Raw genomic sequence first — 21,295 nt, 5'->3', positions numbered from 1 at the left:
CTGAGCCTTTTAAAAAAATACATGTCCGAATGGCTCCCCAATCAATTACTTTTCAGTAATGTTAATCCTTGTTATTCATTTATATTAAGATTAAGTACTTACAATTAAACTTAGTACTTACAAATTAAACTAAGGTTCATAACCCAGGGTCAGTAGATTAGGTACTTACTTTAATTAAGCTTACAATTTATTTTTTAAAGAATTTTAATAACTGTATTTCATTATATTTTGTTTCCTTTGATCCCATGTATTTTATTTCACACATTTAAAAACATTATGCTGATAAAGGATGCATAGTCTTCACCAGACTGCCATAGGGGTTCAAAACACACAAAAAAAGCTAAGAACCCCTAGCTGAGAGCCATTACTTAAATTTCAAAAGTGATATTCCTGTATGATGACATTTTCTACCGTGGTCACAAAATAATTTAAGAAACATTTGTCAAGCTTTTGTTTACAAGGTGCTACAGCCAAGACCAAGACTATGGTCTCAGGGAGCTAAAAGGTAAGGAGGAAAATATGGCCCAAGAAAGAGACACAATAATTCCTAATGACAGTAGGAAGGCACAGTCAATTCCAAACAAAAGATCAATAAGAAAAGCATGAAAGAAACTTTAAAGAATTGGTACAAAGTCATGGAAGTATTCTGGGAAAACAGCATGATTATAGAGAAGAAAATTCAGGAAATATAGCAGAGGTGGCAAATAAAAGTGCAATTTAGTCACTGTATAAAGTGTGAGATGTTATTCATACATTTAAAAACATTATGCTGGGGCGGCCAGGTAGCACAGCGAGTAAGAGCACAGGCTCCAGTGTCAGAACGACCTGGAGATCGAATCTCGGGCTCAGACACTGAGCACCCACCCAGAAACACCTGGCCGTGTAACCTTGAGCAAGTTACTTAACCCCAATTGCTTAGGGGAGGCCAGGTGGCTCAGCGAGTAAGAGCACCGGCTCCGGTGTTGGGATGACCTGGAGATCGAATCCCGGGCTCAGACACTCAGCACCACACCCAGAAATAATAACTGGCCGTGTAACCTTGAGCAAGTTACTTAAGCCTGATTGCTTAAAAAAAAAAAACATTATGCTGATAAAGGGTGCATAGTCTTCACCAGACTGCCATAGGGGTTCAAAACACACAAAAAAAGCTAAGAACCACTAGCTGACAGCCATTACTTAAATTTCAAAAGTGATATTCCTGTATGATGACATTTTCTAGTGTTACTATAAGTTTGGTAGGAATGCATTATGGACCCTGAATGCCAAGATAAGGAGTCTGAATTTTACTCAATATTATAAACATCTTGACCCCAACATCTAATCTATTCCTAAGGAACAATAGTCTGGCAACAAGGTTAAGGACAGATTTGGGGGGAAGGAAAGAAGTTGAGAGGCAAGAAGACTAATGAATAAAGATAATATAATACTTCAGACCCATATAAACCAACGTTAGGAATGACAGTGGTAAGAATAAATCGGTGATATACTGGAATGATAGGATCTGATCTCTGATTAGAGGAAAGTAATGAACAACGAAGAATCAAAGACAAAGTTGGGCTTTCAGCTAACTGAAAGGCAAATGGGGGATTGAACAATACTGACACTGATCATATGAGTGAAATTGGAAGAACTAAGTAAAATTTTTTAAAAATCTGTAGCAAAAGAAAAAGTAAACCTATTTACAGTGAAAAAAATGTCACAAGTATTTTGATAATTCTGTATATTATAGGAAAAATAATTATGAGAGAAATTATACTGACAATTGTTTTAGAAAACAAAATTCTAACTATCTTGTCCCTTTAATTATTTTCTACGTTTTCTAGTGTTAATCAAAAGCAAATAGATGTTTCAGTTTAAACCTGAAAAAAAAAATTTATGTGTACTATAAAAATGTTTGTTAAATATATACTCTTTATTGATTATTATCTCATGTTCTTGGACAACTAGCAATGAAATTATCAAAAAGCCCTTATTAACTTCACACAAAAGTTTGGGAAATGTTGGCTTTTTTATTGGTATTGTTTTGCTGCCCTCCCCCCTCCCCCCTCCCCCCTCTGGGCTGCAAGATCATGTCAGTTTTCGGGCGATACTTGCTGACAACATTGCCTTCATCTTTTTACTCACCACCAATACAGATTGTTCTCTAGCTGCGCACAAGTGTAAAGGGCACAGCAGTGCAGTGAAACTATGCGTTCTCCCTGAAGCTCTGCGTAAGTCTGGGCAGTGTGCTCCAGCTTAGAGGCAACAGAACTTAAAGTTTCATCCACCCATGTAGCAACCTAAAGAACAAGATATTGCTTGTTTAGATAAGAATTTCCACAAAGAAGTTTCTCATAAACACCCATGACCTACCACGCTCAATTCAGACACAGAGTGAACAGAATAATTGAAGTTCTATAATGGTTCTGAGTTAAATGCTGTAAAATAATTATATTGCTATTCTTCCATTATACAAGCAGAAAGTTTTTTGTGTTTTTTTACAGTTCCTTTATATACCAGGAATTCAGACATGTATCCAAATTGCTTGCAAATCATTTCCAACTGTTTCTGGCATTAATCAAAAGCATTCAAATTATGTTTCATTCGTTTTTTTTTAATTAAATTTTTTAAATAGAAAAATTTTAAACATAATATGCATATTTTTTCAATGTTTTGTACAGTTCTTCCTCCTTCTGTCCCCCTCTCCTTCCCTCTCTATGCTACAGCAGAAATCTATTGCTAGAAATATTAAACAGTCCCAAACCAGTATCAGAATTAACTGTCCTTAGAATCCCACCTAATTTTAACCAACAATTCATTTCAAATTTCTCATAAACTTCACACACTTATTTAGGAAAACAGTGAGCTTTTATTCATTTCTGATAATAAAAAAAGAAAATGAAGAATTTAATTTTGAAATCAGCAATGTGAAGTATTTCATACCTTGTTATTATCGGTAGCTACAGTTGCTCTGATACTATTTGCAGAAAGGAGGACTATCTTTTCATTGGTTAACCCCAAAAATGTTGCTCGTGGATGATGTAATGAAGGATTCTTTGAAAGCATAAGAAAAATGATTACTAATTCATAAGCTGCTTTGTAGAGCTAACTGAACCAGAATTTAAAGAGGTCAAGTACCTGTGCATTCCTGTAAGGCTCTGATTCACTCCATTTCCACTGATACAGCTCCCCTTTATTGCTAACTGCCAAAAGCTCAGAATACAAAGCTCCAATACATGTAAATTTTGTTCCATCCTATAAGACAAAGGGAATTAGAATACAAATGTTATAATGAAGTATTTCTGAAGTTTATACATTTGTACTTCAATTCATCAAAACATTATCTAGGAATAAGGAAAAAGATAAAACAAAAAGAAACATGCTTAAAATGTAGAAAGGAACGTTTTTATACAGAAATGACAATTTATTCACTATTACCATATTTAAGAAAGATGGGGCAGGAAAGCTACCCCTTTCAGCTCTGGAACTGGGAAAGAGAAGGGAGGCAAAAGGGAGTAGAACCATGAGTTTGTGGGAAAGGAGGAAATGGGAGAAAAGAAAGGATTAAAATTTTCTGCTACATTAAAATTTGTATATTCTTATCTCTACTCTTTTCCTATTTTCTCCCCAATCTTTGTCGATTAAAAACATCCTCTCCTCCTCCATGAAGCTTTCCTTTCTCAGTCAAAACACAGCACTTTCCATTTTGGCTTATATTTTAATGTTTAAGAAAATTTTATAAAGACCTTATTTCCCTTAGGTAACTATAAGGAGTTGGAGTGAGAACAATGGTGGTACATACAAGTGAAGAACGAAAGAAATGAGGCAGGAGATAGTCAAAGGGAGTGCAGCAGGCTACAGAAATTTACCAGATTCCCATGTGCTTCTCTGTCTCTGTTTCTCACACTCATACACACACACACACACACACACACACACACACACGACAATGGCCAAAACTACAAGATATTATATATACACCCAGTATGAAGTATAAATTGACACTATCACCTTGAGCTATCATATCCTCATGATCACAGGATAACAGATTTTAAGCTGGAAGGGACAATAAACACAAATTCCATTTAGTTCGACTCCAGTATTTTATAGATACAGAAACCAAGGTCTAGATTATTAAGTGACTTAAACTATAATCTCAGTGCCGGTGATTCAGAGATATCCAGACTCAGTCTCTTCCCATGAATCACAAACTGCTTAATAGACATTTCAAATGAGGTGTCCCAGTGATAGCTCAAACAACCTGTACTAACCATTACATTTTTCTCATTTTTTCTCAACACCACTTACAAACTATCATACTACTGTTGAAGGCAACACTATTCTTGAAGTCTCTCAAGTTCATCAATTCTACATTACTCTCAATTCCTCACTCTTCCCTATACCACAGCCAACAAGCAGAAATATCTTACCATTTCTATATCCACATCTCCTGCATCTAACTTCTTCTCTCTACTCCTATAGCTACCACTCTAGTAAAGATCTTTATCACTGTCACCTAGACTTCTGAAATGGACCAATTGTTGATGTTGTCTCAAGGCTCTCTCTGCTCCAATCTGTCTACCACATAGGAGCTGAGGTGATTTTTTTCCTTTGTTACGTATCTTGCCAATTAACTCCTTTACTCTTACTCAATGAAATTATGTGGTTTCCAACTGGCTCTAGGTTAATGTGCAAATTACTGGGGATGAGTAATAATTTTGATAGGGTGTGTGCATGTTCCTATGAAACCAGGTTCACTCAGAACATAGAACTCTGACTATATGAAGGAGATCACAGGAGTTCTTTCTCTCTATTGAGGTTTCTGTCAGCTAAATTTTTGTTTTATGCTATCTACACATTTTAATGCTCTTAAAATGCTTTTAATTCTATAGCTTTAAAAAAGAATCAACATCCATGAAACATTCAAAAGTTGGAGTTCTAAGATGCTTCAAGGATCATCCAAACCCATAATCCAACAGGATCAATTGTACCAAAGATATAGGGAAAATATGACTGAGAATGGAAAAGGGCTGACCTACTTACTGGGGAGGAGGGAGATGGGGAGATAACAAATTAAGTTGGCACATGCCAGAAAAGGTGTATTCTAGATCTTGATGGAGCACTGAGGTAGGTACCATATTAAGAACAAACTGCTCACCAACAGCACCTGGATACCAGAAACTCTGGCACAACTGCTACTGCCCTAGGACAGAAATGGATCCTAACTCTCATAGGTTGAAGTAGTTGTGGGTCCTTTATGATATAGAAACAAAGGTTTCCAAGAAGTACAGAGAGGTCTCTAGAACATTAAGTCTACCCTCAAACTAGAGATAAATGTATTTATCCAATTATCCCCTCCCTCCAACCAGGTTATAATAATAACAACAACAGCTGGCATTCATCTAGCAATTCAAGTTTACAAAGTACTTTGTATGAATTAACTCATTCATTCCTTACAAACAGCCTTGTAACTTGGGTACTACAGGCATTATTATTCACATTTTACAAATGAAGACACTGGGGCAACTGACTGGGCATCAATAGCTCTCAGTATTGATACCAATTCACCCAGAAATCTCTCAAATACTAATATACTACTTTGATCCAGTCACAGTAAAGACTTTTAGAAACAGATATACTAGCCTTACTCTCCTTCCAAAGAGTAAGGCCTATTTGCTCTCTGCAACAGGTGGTTACCAGTGAAGTACTGTGGGTGTTTAATATAAAGTGCGACTCTTAAGGACTATAGGTCAAGTGGACCAAACACAAGCACAGACTATTGAGAAAAGTTGCAAAATTGTTTAACTGTGGACAATTTGATGACTAACAGAGATTTTATGTATGTTAAGTTAAGAGAATTACAAATAATTTTCCAAGCAATTCATCTGAACTCCAGAATTCTTTTTTGTTTGTTTGCTTTTTTGCCTTTTTGGAGGGAAGAAGGCAGGGCAATTGGGATTAAATGACTTGCCCAAGGTCACACAGCTAGTAAGTGTTAAGTGTCTTAGACCGATTTTGAACTCAGGTCCTCCTGATTCCAGGGCCGGTGCTCTATTCACTACGCCACCTAGCTGTCCCATGAACTCCAGAATTCTTTTCCTAGATAATTTATGTTTTCAGAATTATAAAATGTTGGTTTATTAAGCTCTATTAGTTTTAGTTCTTCCTTATCTGGTCTGTTCTACTATCCTATATTTTCTAACCAGAAAAAAAAATAGTTTTGATTACTATTTAATAATATAGTTTGAGGTCTTGCAACCAATTTAGGAGGAACAACTTCTTTCTGTTTTAAGACTCCATTTTATAATTAGATAGTTATATAAGCTATTTTCCTGTAATAAGAAATAGAATAATACAGTTTGGTAATAATGTATGTATCCCCAAAATTAGGTAGTGTTTCAGATTTGATAAAATACCTGATAATGACATTAGCTTTAACTGATAACTTCTTTTTATTGGAATCTTAGGTGATCAATCATCAATTAGAACTTACTTATAAATTGTAAATATTCTTAACCAGAAAAACAAAAAAATCCCAACCATCACAATCTGCTCCTAAGATTGTGACTAGAACAGATTCCTGCCTTCTCAGCACTGGAAAATATAAACATCTCATTTTTGCTCAAAAGTAGCACTGGCTAATGGAAAATCCAGCATGCCATCTCAGAGGAAAATGCAGCAGGGCATAGAAAAAAACCTGGTCATAAGCACCAGTGCAAGATATGTTTACCAAGATCTTTAAGAATCAGTTTACTCATCTGGTTTATAGAGTTTGATATTGGTATCATTGGAAAATTCAATAAAGTTTGGATGTATATATTGATAAGTTTGTAAGTCTTATTAGTTTATCCTCAACCCTAATAAACAGATAATAGAAAATTGGTTTTACTCAGGCACCATTTATCCTAGGTCTATATACTCTTTCTCCACCTTTATTCCTTTTTTAAAAATCATTATTTCCCTTGATATTATATAGACCTTTTCTTCCTGTAAATGAATGCTGTTGTTATACTACTACTTTGATAAAATAAAATCTATAGTATCATAATTTTTATCGTATTGCTGTGGCTAAGGTAACAGGTAGTAAACCTAAAACTGTTCTATCAATTTATGTACTGTGTTCTTTTAGTAAATTGACTAAAAAATATATTATGTCTCTTCCAACTATTTTAAACAGGACTTTTTATCAAGAGAATCCCACCTCTATCCCAATATAAGTTAAACTAGTTTAGGTTTATAAGGGGTTTCAAAACAAATAAATAAAAAACAAAACAAAACAAAATTTTATAACTGGATCAGAGGACAAAAGACTGAGGCAATTAATATCACTTTCTGGTTGCCAAAGTACAAAAGGGCAAACAACAGTACATTTAGGTGCATGTGACTACTGGACCATGAGGGACAACTCAGGAAAGGATACTTTATTCAGCTTCATCAGTTCAGGTTATCCTCAGTGCATATCCTTGTTGAAAAGCTTTCCCCTACAACAGTCAAGTAAAATAACTATTCTATGACCTATAAAGTTTCTCTTTTTATCTCCCAGCTAACAAGGGATTGGCCTAAGTCCAGCCCAGAATAACTTCCTTATCATTCCTTTGTGCACAGTATTAGTTATTTAGTTGTTGATTTTTCTTAGACTTATAACCTGTTACTTTATTATATTACGAGAAAAAATAAAGATAGTTTTCTCTCTACTTTTGATACATTTAATAGGTATTATTACTAGCATTCTAGAATTATGTGAAGTAATGGTAGGCAAAAGGGTTTTCTTTATTCCTATATTCACTAGGAAAACCTCTAATTTTTCATCACTGAATATATTGGTAACATTCTATTTCAGATGGATATTTCTTATCATATTAAAAAAAGATCTAAGCCTAGGCTTTGTAGGGTTTTTAACACAAATGAATACTGTTATTTTATCAAAGACTTTCTGCATCTATTAACAATTTTACAATTACTGAATTATCCTTCCATCACAGTTTAAATCCAAATTTAATAAATGGTTAAATTTCCTTTTTTTGGATAAAATTTTCCAGGCTTTTCCCTTGGATTTCTTTTAAATTTTTTATTTGATATTCATTAATAAAATTGTCTTTACTGCTTCTCTAGAGTTTTTGAATGAAGTATCAAAAAAGTATCTTTGCTTTGTCCTTCTTTGGTTTTGCCTTACCTAAACTTTCTCTCATAAAAGCATACTTGCAATGGGTAAACCAATGCCATGGACTAGATAAAAACGAATCAGTAATATATGAACTTTTAAGACCAATGTCTGAAGTATGCAAAAACAAATTCTCTTGCTCAAAAACTGAAAAAGCTACTACATGGACCAAATTCATGCAACCAAGAAGACAAAAGGTTTAACAGGAAGAAGAAAAAAGTTTTCAAGATGGATCCCATTACAGCACAATTGGTATAATTGTGAATTGGTAAACAATATGAAAAGAAATCTGCATTTATATGAAAAAAGTGACCAAAATATCCATACACTTAATAAGTGAATATGCCCTGTAGGAGGTCAAAGACAAAAACAAAGGTCTGAAAAACACCAAAATATTTATATCAGTACACATATCAGTACATATGTCAAAGAATTGGAAATTAAATATCCATAACCTGGAAAAGGGCTAAAATGAGGTTTGGTTCATAAATGCAATTAATATTATAATAAAATTTTGTGTTGTAATAAACCAAGAAACACCAAGTGCAAAGTGAATTCAGCAGAACCAGGAATGCAATGTACAATAGCTGAGTTATTGTAAGAGGGGCGGCCAGGTAGCACAGCAAGTAAGAGCACCAGCCCCAGAATCGGGATGACCTGGGATCGAATCCGAGCTCAGACACTTAGCACCCACCCAGAAACACTTGGCTGTGTAACCTTGAGCAAGTTACTTAACCCCAATTGCTTAAAAAAAAAAGTTATTGTAAGAATAAAATGAGGCAATATCTGCAAAACCCTTTACAAGGGAGGGATGGGGTGAATTGGAAATTAAAGAGTATCAGGAAAAGTTTCCCACAGACTAGGATGATGTTTGAGTAACATCCTGAAAGAAGTGAGAGATTCATGAGGAGGAGGTGAGCATTCCAGTGAATGGCTGGGGATTAGACTCGGGGAATATCACAATTAGGATAGGAGAAGAACTGGCAAGTGAAGCACAGAAGGAACATTAGACAGATAGGTGGACCAGGATAAAACAGTATCATGGAAATCAAGTGAAGAATATCAAGAAATGCAGAATTAGGTTAATAGTCTCTGAAAATGAGAATGGATCAAATGGTAATCAATGACTCCATGAGACAAAAGAAGAGTTACAACAAAATTAAAACACTGAAAAAATAGAAGGAAGATTTTTTAAAAATCGATCTAGAAAACAAGTTAAGGAGAAATAATTTAAGAATCTTCAGATTAACTGAAAACCACGATTTAAAAAGAAAACGCAAGACACCATATTTTTAAGAATTATAAATGAAAACTGCCCAGATCAATTAAAGGACAAAGTGACGCTAGAAAGAGTAGACCAATCACCTGTTAAAAAGAAATCTCATAAATGTCATAGCCAAAATCCAAGGCTCCCACATCGAAGAAAAAAAAAAAACCCTGTAAGAATTCAGAAAGAATTCAAATGCTAAGGAACCTCAAAGAGGATGAACAAGATCAGGCTTCTTTTATAAACTCTACCTTGAAATACAATATTCCTTACTACCAAAGAAATTGGCCTTCAATGGAATAAGAGTGTTTTTAAAACATTTCTGATGAAAAGACTAGAGCTGAGGAGGAATTCTGTTATCTAAGGACACTTGGCAAATCAATTCACCCCTCTGACCATAAAGGGAATAGACTAGATAATCTAGATGAGAGTACTTTCAAGTTTAAAATTTTAAACCTATTTGATCAGTTGATAAGTTCTACTTAATTACTGGCACCATTCCCTGTCTCCTCCAAAAGATTACGTGCTCTGTCAACTGCACAATATCCCCTATTTTCCATCTCACCCTGTCTGACTCCTTAAAAAAAACCTCTCTTCATCCTTCCTTCTTTGTTAATTATTGTCTTATATCTCCACTGTCCTTTGTAGCTAAACTCCTCAAAAAAACACCTAAAATAAGTCCCTCTACTTTATCTCCTCTCCCTCTCCTCTTAACCCCTTACAATCTGGCTTCTGACCTTAATCATTGCACCAAAACTACTCTCTCCAGTTACTAATGATCTCTTAGTTGTCAAATCCAATGGTCTTTTCTCAATCCTCATTCTCCTTGATCTTTCTGCAGCCTCTGACACTGTTAATCATTCTCTCCTCCTTGATACTCTCTTCTCACTAAGTTCCATATACTATTCTCTCCTGGTTTTCCTACCACCAATCTGACTATTCCTCAGTCTCCTTTGCTAGATCCTCTTCCATGACACATCCTTTAACCATAGGAGTCCCTCAGAATTCTGTCCAAGGCCCTTTTGGCTTTTCCCTCATAGAACTTTCACTTAGTAATCTCATTATATGTCATGAATTTAATTGCTATCTCTCTGCTAATGATTCTCAAATTTACCTATTCTCCAAACTTTCTGTTGACCTCCAATCTCACATTTCCAATTACCTTTCAGACATCTCAAAATGGATAAGTAGACACCTTAAACTCACTATGTTCTAAAGAAAATTGAATCTTTCCCTCTAAATCCTCTTTATTACTGTAGTGAGCAACACCGTCTTTCCAGTCCTTCAGGCTCACAACCAAAGAATCATCTTTAGATTTCTCACCATTTCTCACCCCTCAGATCCAACCAAACATGTCTCAAATATATCACTTCTCTCCTCTCACATTGCCAACACTCTAGAGTAAAGACCTCACTCATAGATTATTGCAACAACCTGGTGTTACAATAAACAACTGATGGATCTGCCTGCCTGAAGTCTCTCCATTTTCCAATCCTTCCTTCCCCCATTTGGCTACCAAAGGATTTTGTTAAAGCACAAGTCACTCCCTTACTCAGAAAACTTACATATTTGTTGGATTGTTGTCTTCCCCATTAGACTGTAAGCTCCTTGAAGGCAGAAAGTCTTTTAAGTTCTTTTGTATTTCTAAGTGCTTAGCACAAAGACTGGCACATAGTAGGAGTTTAATAAATGATTATTGATTGATTAATGAATAGAATAAGAATGAAGATGTCATACAAATGCGTAGAAAAAAATTCTACACCAGGCAGTTCTCACTTATTTAAAAAATATATTTAAAACCAAGCAGAAAAGCTTTCAGAAAAATAAATGGAACAGTTTAAGTAGTCTATGACAAATAAGGGGAATTTCAATACCTTATCTGGCCACCACTGCAAATCTTCTCCTAGAGATACTGGGCTTTGCACAGGTGTATTCTTCTTATCCAAATTTGGTTCTCCTTCCTTGCTTGTAGAGCCCCTTTCATTATCAAATGAGGCTCCATCAAGCCACCTTCGCTCACGCAAACGTAAAACGGATTCACGTTCACGCAACAGCTCAGAGTCTCTCTCTAAGGGAAGAAGGAGAACTGGTATGCAATTGGGTCACACCAGTGGGATAAAAGTAAGCCACTCTCTAGTAAAGACCCTTCAGGATGCAACTAACAGCAGTTTATCTACTGACAAAAATTTAAAATAGATTTAGGTCTCAGAAGTCTGACATGCAACATTCAAAGCATTAACCCTTTCAACTACATGTACCAAAAGTTGCTACAAGTGGCAAATTAAAAATTCTGGAAGGGCACAATGGTTTTAGATTTTTAAAAACACAATGCTTTTTGATTGGTTTTTTTAAAGTTAAGATTCAAAGATTGTGATACATTATACTAAGAAACTTTATTAAAATATTTATCAGTCTAGTGGCAAACTTGCCTAATAAACCAAAACTTCAACTTCTGTTAGATACATTTATGCAAGCCAAAAAAGAGTATTTATTAGAGAGTCTCTAAGTAATAAAATACAGCTGCACAAAAAAAAAATTGTCTGAAAAAAAATCAAGACAAATCAAGTTACATGAAATTTATATAAAACTTTGATAATCCAACCCCTTTCTTTAAAGTAGTATTTTATAGGACTGGATTTATAAAATGTTTTAAATAATCAAGAAGAGTATTTAATAGTTCAAATTAAAAAGTTCCAAAGAACCAAACAAGTTTTAAAAAGGATCCTTGTGTGAAAGAGTTCCTTACCAAAATGCTTCCCCTCCAATTGGCCTACAAACTGTCTAATGCCAGTACTCTGCAGTTCGCTCATGCAGATATTTTTTTAAATGAGGTAATCAAAACTAACTTTCCCAGAGTCAACTATGCATGGAAAATAAGGATTAGAAACAATTCGTAGTAACGTCTTATAAATAACCTTAGGAAAGGGAAAAAAAGGAGGGATTTAGAAGGCATTATGTCAAATGTCAAACATCTGAACATGCACATGATGTACATTATTAGCCATTATGTATATGCTGACTAAAACGAAGAGGTATCACATATTGATATCATACATATCAAGTCACCATCATTTTCTCTTAAAAAAAAAAACCCAGAATATTTTTTAAACCTTGGGTCTTTTTACTAAAAAGGAAGAAGTGCTAAAGATATAAAATATTGGCCTATCATAATGTGATCAATAATTCCTGGAATTTTGACCCAAGCAGGTATACATATGCACACTGGTGCTATACGCTGGAGTTAAAATAAAAATAAAGAGAAAGAGCTACAATAAATCAAATTATAGAGGTTGGATTAACAATTTAAAACTGCACTGATCACTACTGTGTAGGAAGCATTAAAAGACTTAGAACTATCCAAAGATAGTATTTTAATTAAGTGCACATTTATTTTAGCAGTTTATCCTTTATTAGTCTTAATCTAGTTCTGAGAACAGTCTTTCATGGTTCTAAATTTGCTTCCCAGTTTTCTCCTCCATGATACTGGGAGTAAAAGTAATAAAGCAATCATGCAAACCTAAGAACCATGGAGAAGGGCTTTCTGAATGCTGCATGTCATTGTAAAATAGAGTTTGGCTTTTAGTTCATAACTAGTATTCCTAATGAAAAATAGAATTATGTAATAAAAACTTGATTAAGTATAAATCGCAAATATTCCTAGATTATAGACCACAATCTAGATAAAATCATTAACATAATACTACTGTGGCTCTTAGAAGAAAAGTTAGAACCACCTACCTGGCTTTTTTCCCAGAATCCTATACAAATGCTAGCCAACACTAATTCAACTTGTGATAATTAAAAAAAATAAAAGGAAACTATCATGCATTCTATCACTAATGTTCTACAATGTTAAGTACTGAGCAAAAAGAGAAAAGTGCAAAATTACCTCGAGATGAGCCTAGCCTGGAAAGTGATGAACGACGAAAGGAAGGATAACCAAAGTAGCTAATGTCTTCTGAAAACATAGCATCAGCATCAATAATAACACTTGGGTGTGCAGAATGAATATCAGCATCAAGAAGAGACATAAGATCCTCTATAACAAGAATAAAAAAATTTAAGTGCAATATTCACAAAGTCCACACAATTAAATAAATGGATTGACAAATTATAAATTCATAACAGAATAAACCTGTTTTATGAGTCATGGAACACGTATTTATTTGTTGCTCAATTTAATATTTATGCATAAAACTTTAAAAGTTAATAGATCAGAAGCACACAAGCCAATATTTAGTGTTCCTTTTTACTAGTATCTAAGTAAAATCTACTAAGTATTAAAAACCTGAACAGTTATACCACTAACATTTTCTCTTCAAAGTGAAATTTATAAGCAAATCAACTGTCATTGCAACAAGATGCTAAAACCCCTAAAAGATTAAAAAAACCAGTCTTTGCATAAGCAATCAGTTACAATAATCTACCAACCTCCAGGTAGATAGGATTCACTTGCAGTATCATCCCCATCATCTCCATCTTCATCATCACGGCTGAGCAAATTATTTACAGCAAGGTTTACATCAAGATTTGTTCGTTGGAGTTCCCGAATAATAACACTTCTAGACTTTCCCTGTAAAACAACTTGTGCCTTGGGAGAAAATACATGAGAAAAGGTTTGTCATCTTTTTTTTTTTTTTAAAGCAATTGGGGCTAAGTAACTTGCTCAAGATTACACGGCCAGTTATTTTTGTGTGGGTGCCAAGTATCTGAGGCCAGAACCGATCCCAGGTCTCCCGACTCTGGGGCCGGCGCTCTTACTCACTGTGCCACCTGGCCGCCCTGGGTTTGTCATCTTTTATGTCATTTTTTTGGTTTTATTTTCCCCCCATTTTATTATACTGAATTGGAACACCAAAGAACATTTTCTTCTACACAGGAGAACACAAAAAGATTCTATAAAAAACTATGAAATTCTTATTACTTGCCTTTAAAAAATAAGTTCACCAAATTTGTAGCATTTTTTTCTATGCCACTTTTCAATAAAGGCCCTTGTTCTGAGGAGAAAAAAGAGCTATACTAGTACACCACTTGAGCATGATAAATCTTGCAGGAGAGAAGTAGTTTGGCATAGGGATTAAGAGAAAGGGCTTGAAATCAGGAAGATCTGGGATTAACTCTTGCCTCTGATATTAGCTGAATAACCTTTGACAGATCACTCAACCTCTATGTGCCTCAGGAAGTTCCCTATGATTTAACAATAACCAAGTGGAAAGTGTTTCCTATATTGATAAGATTACATATTCTTAATATACTACTGTACATTAGGCTTGAGTTGTTTCTAACTCACAATATACCTGTGATATGAGTTCTTCTGGAATGACAGATGCTGGAATAACAGGTTGGGGTTGACTGCCCAGTAACCCAGAGCCTCGATCTCGTCCTGTCCGAATAACTCTGGTCTGTCGTCGTGAGTCTCGAGCTCCAGCAGATGACCTGCCAGAAGATCCTCCTCCACTTCCACCCACTCCTGAACTCCAGCGACTTCTAAATATTTGAAAAATGATTTGTATGATCAGTATCTTCAATTTCTGAAAAGTTCCAAAAAATAGAAGACTGCCAAATTTGCATTTCTTTTAACTTGAATAAATTTACTTATCCATATATCATGGCAGTTAATCCTGAAGAAGAGTAAGAAGATAATAATATTAATAATAATATTCTTCTGAAGACAGAAGAATAAGAATTAACTGAGGTTTTAATTAGCTGTGTCCTAAAACGGAGAAAGTTGGTAAAGGAAAAAATGTATTCGGTATACAATTTACTATAACTAAGTTCTGTTACAGCTACTATATAGTAATTATTTTCAAAAGCTACACCAGTGTATGATTAGGAGGAATATAGCACTTTCTTTCAAAAAGCTCAACAACTAAAAGCGCCCAAAAGTTTAAATTTAAAATATTTTATATTTCTTTTTACAAAATATAAAGGTAGGGATGTATGATAAAAGTGCTTTGTGCTTAGCAAGACTGCAGAAGGAAATGTCAACTCCTGTATTATTTGTCAAAAAAAAAAAACAAAACAAAACCCAAACCCAAATAAGGTCACAACATGACTGAAAAACTACTCAACAACTTAGCAAGATATGCTGAGGTGCCAAAATAAATTTTCCATCTAAATTAAATAAAAACTTCTCAGAAGAATGCAAAGTTAGTGTTCAACTGACTGATTTTATGATCCTAGATTCTTATACTAAATTCCTAAAATTAATTTTTCAAAGATAGAATTACTTAAACATGACTTCCAGATATTAGCAACTTTTAAAGAGTTGTGGGATCAGAATAAGGAAATCATGTAAGACGCTACCCTAGAGTAAATAAGCCATTTAGATTATGCTATGAAGTTGTTTTCTATGCTTCAAGGTTAAAACACTCCAAGATATTTACATAATTTACCATATTTTTCTTCCATTCAATCAGACCTTTAAAAAACTATCAGAAAAAACAGGTAGATACTTTCTACCTCAACAGAAATTACAGTTCTTCTAGACTTGCTATGGCATGAAAAACAATTCTTTATCATCCTAGAACCAAAATGGTGATAAATATCTGCTAGTTCTTAAATAACAAACAACCTAATAGAAATCATACTCCAACCTTTCTCCAATTTCATAGGACATGTTTAAACTTACATTCTATTGACATTCCCTTCCAGAAACTCCAAGCCATAAAGATGTATTTGGGGACAACTTGAATGGAAGAGATTATATTTCACATTCAATCTAAAGTTAATGAATGTGAGAGCCAAGATCTGAAACCTATTTCCTGACTCCAAGTTGAGTGTTCTTTTTCATTATATCAAGCCTCCTAGAGCTGTATCATCAATACTTTCTTGTTGTTCAGTCATTTTTTCAGTTGTGTTCAACTCTTTGTGACCCTATTTGGGGTTTTCTTAGCAGAGATATTAGAGTGCCATTTTCCTCTCCAATTCATTTGACAGATAAGGAAACTGAGGCAACAGGGTTAAGGGACTTGTCCAGAGTCACACAGCTAATAAGTGCCTGAGGCCAGAATTAAACTCGGGAAGATCAGTCTTCCTGACTACAGGGCTTGCACTGTACCATCGAGTTGCCCCATAATACTTTCTACGTGATCTCAATTCATTTCATTGTCCTTTGGAAGAGATGCCCAGTGCCAAGTATTACAATGTAACATCTAAAATCTTTTATAAGAACCATTATTTATTTTAAGTCAACTTTGACAACACAGCATTGCTAACAAACCAATAGGTGGCAAACTTATTGTCATGACAATGAGATAGACCTATATAATGAGCCTTAGAAACCTTTGTCATCTAATGAGTTTTCTATTTTTTTTCTGTTATGTTGACATGCAACTGTTACCAAAAGCATTTTTACTTTTTCTGCCAAACAAAAGCAAACTGAACAAAAATTACCAGAAATAGTTCAGGCATAGATAGGACGAGAAATCTATACTAGAATCAAAATCTACTTTAAACCAAAAGAAAAGCTAAATCTGCCACAACAAATTTAATATTTTGAAAGTGTTGCAACAAGTCACATAAAAAGATAATACTTTTAAATTCAAATTTTAAGCAGACACAATAAGTTGGCCTTAAAATTGAAAAAAAAATCAGTCTATATTTTTGTCATTGATTCTATTTTGTATAACTGCTTAAGTCTCATTTCTTTGTCTCTGAGTTAAGTTCAGAAGTTCATAGGTTCAGAAGTTCAGTCTGAATTAAGTTGAAAAGTTCAGTTTCCCTATAAATCATTTTAATTAAAAGAAATTTGTTATCTCTGTCACCAGCTGTCCTTGTCCAATTAGAGGAAATCTGTTATCTAGATACTATCACTTATTCTTGGACTAAGTCAATCTGAAATTTCCTAGCAACAAGATGGAAGGAGGGTTGCTAGCTCCACATTCCCAATTTCCATCCAATTATATTGTCCCCCACATCTATGACATTTTAGGCTTTGTAACTAATCATGATGTTTTCCCCATCTATGACACTGCCTTCTATTTTTTTTGGATGCTCCTCCTTTTGTCTCTAAAGATGATCCATCAGCCTTCATTCAGGGTCTTTTGGATTGCTGAGGAGCTGAAGACCCCTCTTACTAGTTAACTGCTAAACTTATCAATAAATTGAACACGTTCAGAACTTTGTTGCCTCAGTTTACTTTAATTCCAATCTTGACAAAACCATCAAGGTTGCAGCTTCCCAACTTTCTGCTATAAATATTTGGTTAAAAATAGTTTTTTTTCCTACCATCTTATGTTTGAGGAACATAAAGAATATCACTGACAATTTTCTTAAACCACAGTGACAGGATACAAACTTTTAAAATTTCAAAGTGACTTCTATGACAAAGGTAATTACAAAAGATGGATGTCTTCTCTTTGCCAAAATAACCATTCAGGACAGAAACCTCCTCAGATTGCATATCTTTACATGAATTTTTGAATGAGATAGAGAGAACTTAAACAGACTTACTGAAATGGGTCATAAACCAAGGAGCATAATTTATGTAAAACTAATCTCACAAACGTGATATTACAAAGGTACAAGAATTACATTGTTTTGTAAAGGCCTTTTTAATGAGGAATATAGTCAGAAGACAGTTATCAAGACAGTAGAAGAATAAAATGTCATATGACTATCAATTTAAGGTATAAGGAAATATGCATATCCTGAAGGGAAAACTTCAGTAACCCAGGAGCTTTTCAAATACTTGATGCAAAGACAAATTTTTTTTTAAGAATTAGACCTGTCCAAAAGTGGAACAGACTGCATCAAGAATTACATTTACCCCTGAAATCAGATCTTCAAGCAGAAGACAGATAACTTGACAGGCTGGAAGAAATAGCCTATTGGGTCACATATCACTAATAAGAGTCTATTAGTCTTCTTAGTTTCATCTATAAATACTCTCAATATGATCTTGCTTAACTAGATTTCTTGCCATGATCTATATAGACTCATTTCTCTCACCAGCTTTTTGGTGTTGGCAGTTTGTAGGGCAATACTACTCAAATCTTCTGTTAAACTTCTTCTTTGTAGGTTTTTTCAAAAGAGCTACTATTATAACAATATTGCCCTTGGCTATATTGGAGAATCTCTAATTAGCAAAGAAATATTGTATTTGTTGGTTAAGGTATTTCTTCATGAGTATTTTTTATCACTTAAAGCAAATGTCTTTACCTCTGTCCATTTCTGACTTTGCTCAGTTGGGCTGAAATGAATATAATCATATCTCTCATCTTGATACTTTGTGTATTCAGTCATTTTACTGACAAAAGAAGTGAATCAAATTTTCATTTCTGTTACAAAGTGCTCTCCACATCTACTAACTTGTAGCTCTCTACTTAAAAGAAAAAAGTTACAGTCTACAACATGAGGGTTTTAAAAATTCCACCAACATCTGATCTTTTCCAGTTCTTGAAATAGTATTGACTGATTTTATCATGAGGCTCTTAATCAGCTTTGGGAGGGTTTTTTGTTTTGTTTTGTTTTCTTGCTTTTTGGAAGGGCAACTGAGGTTAAGTGGCTTGCCCAAGGTCACATAGCTAGTAATTGTTAAGTGTCTGAGGCCGAATTTGAACTCAGGTCCTCCTGACTCCAGGGCCGGTGCTCCATTCACTGTGCCACTTAGCCACCCCTCTTAACCAGCTTTGCACATCATTTCTGCTCTTCAAAGATTCTTTTATAATGCATATTGTTCAATGAGGTGTAATTACCTGTCTGACAACACTTGAGTTTGTGATTAAGTGTTAATTCCAGATGACCAAGCATCCAATGATTCTTATAACATTTGGATGCAGAATAAAACCAACTGCTCTGAAACTTCTTTTCAGTTGTTGTGGTTGTTTGTCCTTCATTCTCTAAGAGGACCAAGATATCAGGAAGGTGATGCCATGACATGCAAGTGAACTGGATTTAAGTGAGGAAGGGCTGTGCAAAGCCACCAGTCTCACTTTCTCCTCCAAAGCCATCTGGGTCCAGTGGCAACTAGAGATGGCCCCAGTTGGAGACCTTGGTTTTTAAGTTAAGGATTTTCCAGGGTCTCAGTTTGACTCAGGAAATGCCCATTTAGTGATTAAGGCTAGATAAGATAGGAGGCAAAGAATGGTCTCTTTTACCTAGTCAAAAAAAAAAATCTGGAAACAGAAGACCCTCAGGGTTTTTGGCCAAAACAGAAACAACTGCTATTTACACTTACTCTGAGCCATCATTTACAGCAAAGACAGCTATATCGATATAATTCATTCTTTCCAGCAATGTTGCCTCACAAGTTAAGAATACCAAAAATAAAGTTCATGCACATTAAGAAAGAATAAATTTTAACAACTGCCTTGTTTTACCCATAATTTTTATCATCATTTCTATGAAACCATAAGAGAACTACTGTTGTTCTACAGCAGATCTACACATGATACAGCCAGCGAAGCACAAGCAATATGTTGTGGAGACTTGTTTCACATCCTCTATAATTTTCACGGGCCACTTGGAAACCTTTATTGGGTCGAATAATGACCAACCTGCTCGATGGTCATTCAGTCCTGCCTGACTCTTTGTGATATTGCAGACTATAGAAGAGCTTCTTAGATTATGGGTTGTGACCCCATATGGGGCGGTGCAAAAATCTGGCAACAGTAAAAGTTCTCTGAACATGGAATGACCAAAAATTAATTCAAAACCAAACTCGTATTGAATTAAAGGTGTTTCTGGCAGTTCTTGCCCAAGCTGCATTGTGAAACTTCTTTGAAGCCTAGGTTCTGAACATAAAGCACACTTACTTTGTACTGCGCATGCCCTCAGGCATGAGATCTCAAGTGGAAAAAGTTAAAGAAGACCACCGCTACAATGCATCAGGTTCTTCCAACCTGAGGGGCTCATCTTCTGATGTCCTGTGCTACATGGTATTAAAGAGTATTACCCTGTACTAAATATCAGTTTGTATTTTTGTACAATTATTCAGTCATCTCGGGGAAAAAATCCCCACAAACATAATTTATCACCTGACAGTCAATGTTTTAGTGGGAGCTAAGTGATCTCATATAAGACTGCAAGAGAAGCATATTATTAACACAGAAATCACCGTGATAGAAAAACCAGTTAAAGATTTATTTTTATTTTTAAATCAGACATGTGAGATAAAACAGGACAAGATAATACATTGATTTAAAATGATGGAAATAAATTCATATACTGAAATCAAATTTCCTTGGTTTCACCATTGCCCAACCAATATCAATTTTGTCAACTCAAGTATCTTCAACTGAGACTTTAAATGTTCAAAAACATCATTTCTATTTATAAACTAAGAGGAACTATATAACTAGAAATCCAAGTATGATAAATGGGTTTCTATAACTACTTGCCCTCCCAATACACTTTCTTAAGGATTATGACTTAAAATGACTTAAAGAATAATATTTTTATACAAGTGCTTTATTACCAATAAATCTTTCAGCAGGCTCACAATTAATTGGAGAACAAACTTGTTCCATATCTCAAAATCTTCTCAACTACCACTGACCAATACTGAAAATTAGAATGAAGAACGGTATAAAAAACAAAAATAATAATTGTTTGGGGAAGGCAAGAGGGCAAAGGCATTAAAAAAATCTATAGTTTTGGTTAACTGAAAATTTTTATACTGTTAAAGAAAAAGGGAAACATTTGAAAACATCTGAAAAACATGAAAACTGTCACAATATGTGTTACATGACAATTCAAGGTGTTTAAACAAACAGATGTGAAACACTCTCTCCCCATGATACTACGTAAAGTCACATAGATATTTATCTCACAGTAGATGGCAGAAATTACATATAAAGAACTATTTGTAAGGGTGGGAAACACTATTTGATGAGAAGCCCAATTTGAATTTTTCTAAATACTCAACATATACAAGTTCATGACAC

At 34.6% G+C, this 21,295-nt stretch overlaps 1 protein-coding gene across 9 annotated transcripts in view; it reads right to left on the bottom strand.

The window, feature by feature from the left end:
* Window positions 1-21,295, bottom strand: part of UBR5 (ubiquitin protein ligase E3 component n-recognin 5) — a 192,032-nt gene that overhangs the window by 97,039 nt on the left and 73,698 nt on the right. For 6 of the 9 annotated variants that reach the window (XM_069081109.1, XM_069081110.1, XM_069081116.1 and 3 more), the window contains exons 6-12: window positions 14,705-14,894; window positions 13,839-13,998; window positions 13,297-13,446; window positions 11,282-11,493; window positions 3,118-3,234; window positions 2,923-3,033; window positions 2,125-2,279 (exon numbers count right to left, since the gene is read on the bottom strand). In XM_069081109.1, coding sequence (XP_068937210.1) covers window positions 2,125-2,279; window positions 2,923-3,033; window positions 3,118-3,234; window positions 11,282-11,493; window positions 13,297-13,446; window positions 13,839-13,998; window positions 14,705-14,894 — 1,095 coding nt within the window. The remainder of the gene's footprint in view (window positions 1-2,124; window positions 2,280-2,922; window positions 3,034-3,117; window positions 3,235-11,281; window positions 11,494-13,296; window positions 13,447-13,838; window positions 13,999-14,704; window positions 14,895-21,295) is intronic. The other 3 variants (XM_069081111.1, XM_069081115.1, XM_069081117.1) reach the window with 1 other exon arrangement.

This window comes from Petaurus breviceps, unplaced genomic scaffold (assembly GCF_028583685.1).
Source record: "Petaurus breviceps papuanus isolate PSGF00001 unplaced genomic scaffold, PetGlider_PUasm1.0 98, whole genome shotgun sequence".
Classification (NCBI taxonomy): domain Eukaryota; kingdom Metazoa; phylum Chordata; class Mammalia; order Diprotodontia; family Petauridae; genus Petaurus; species Petaurus breviceps.
Note: the sequence above shows the minus strand (reverse complement) of the source record. Positions and strands in the feature narration are given on the sequence as shown.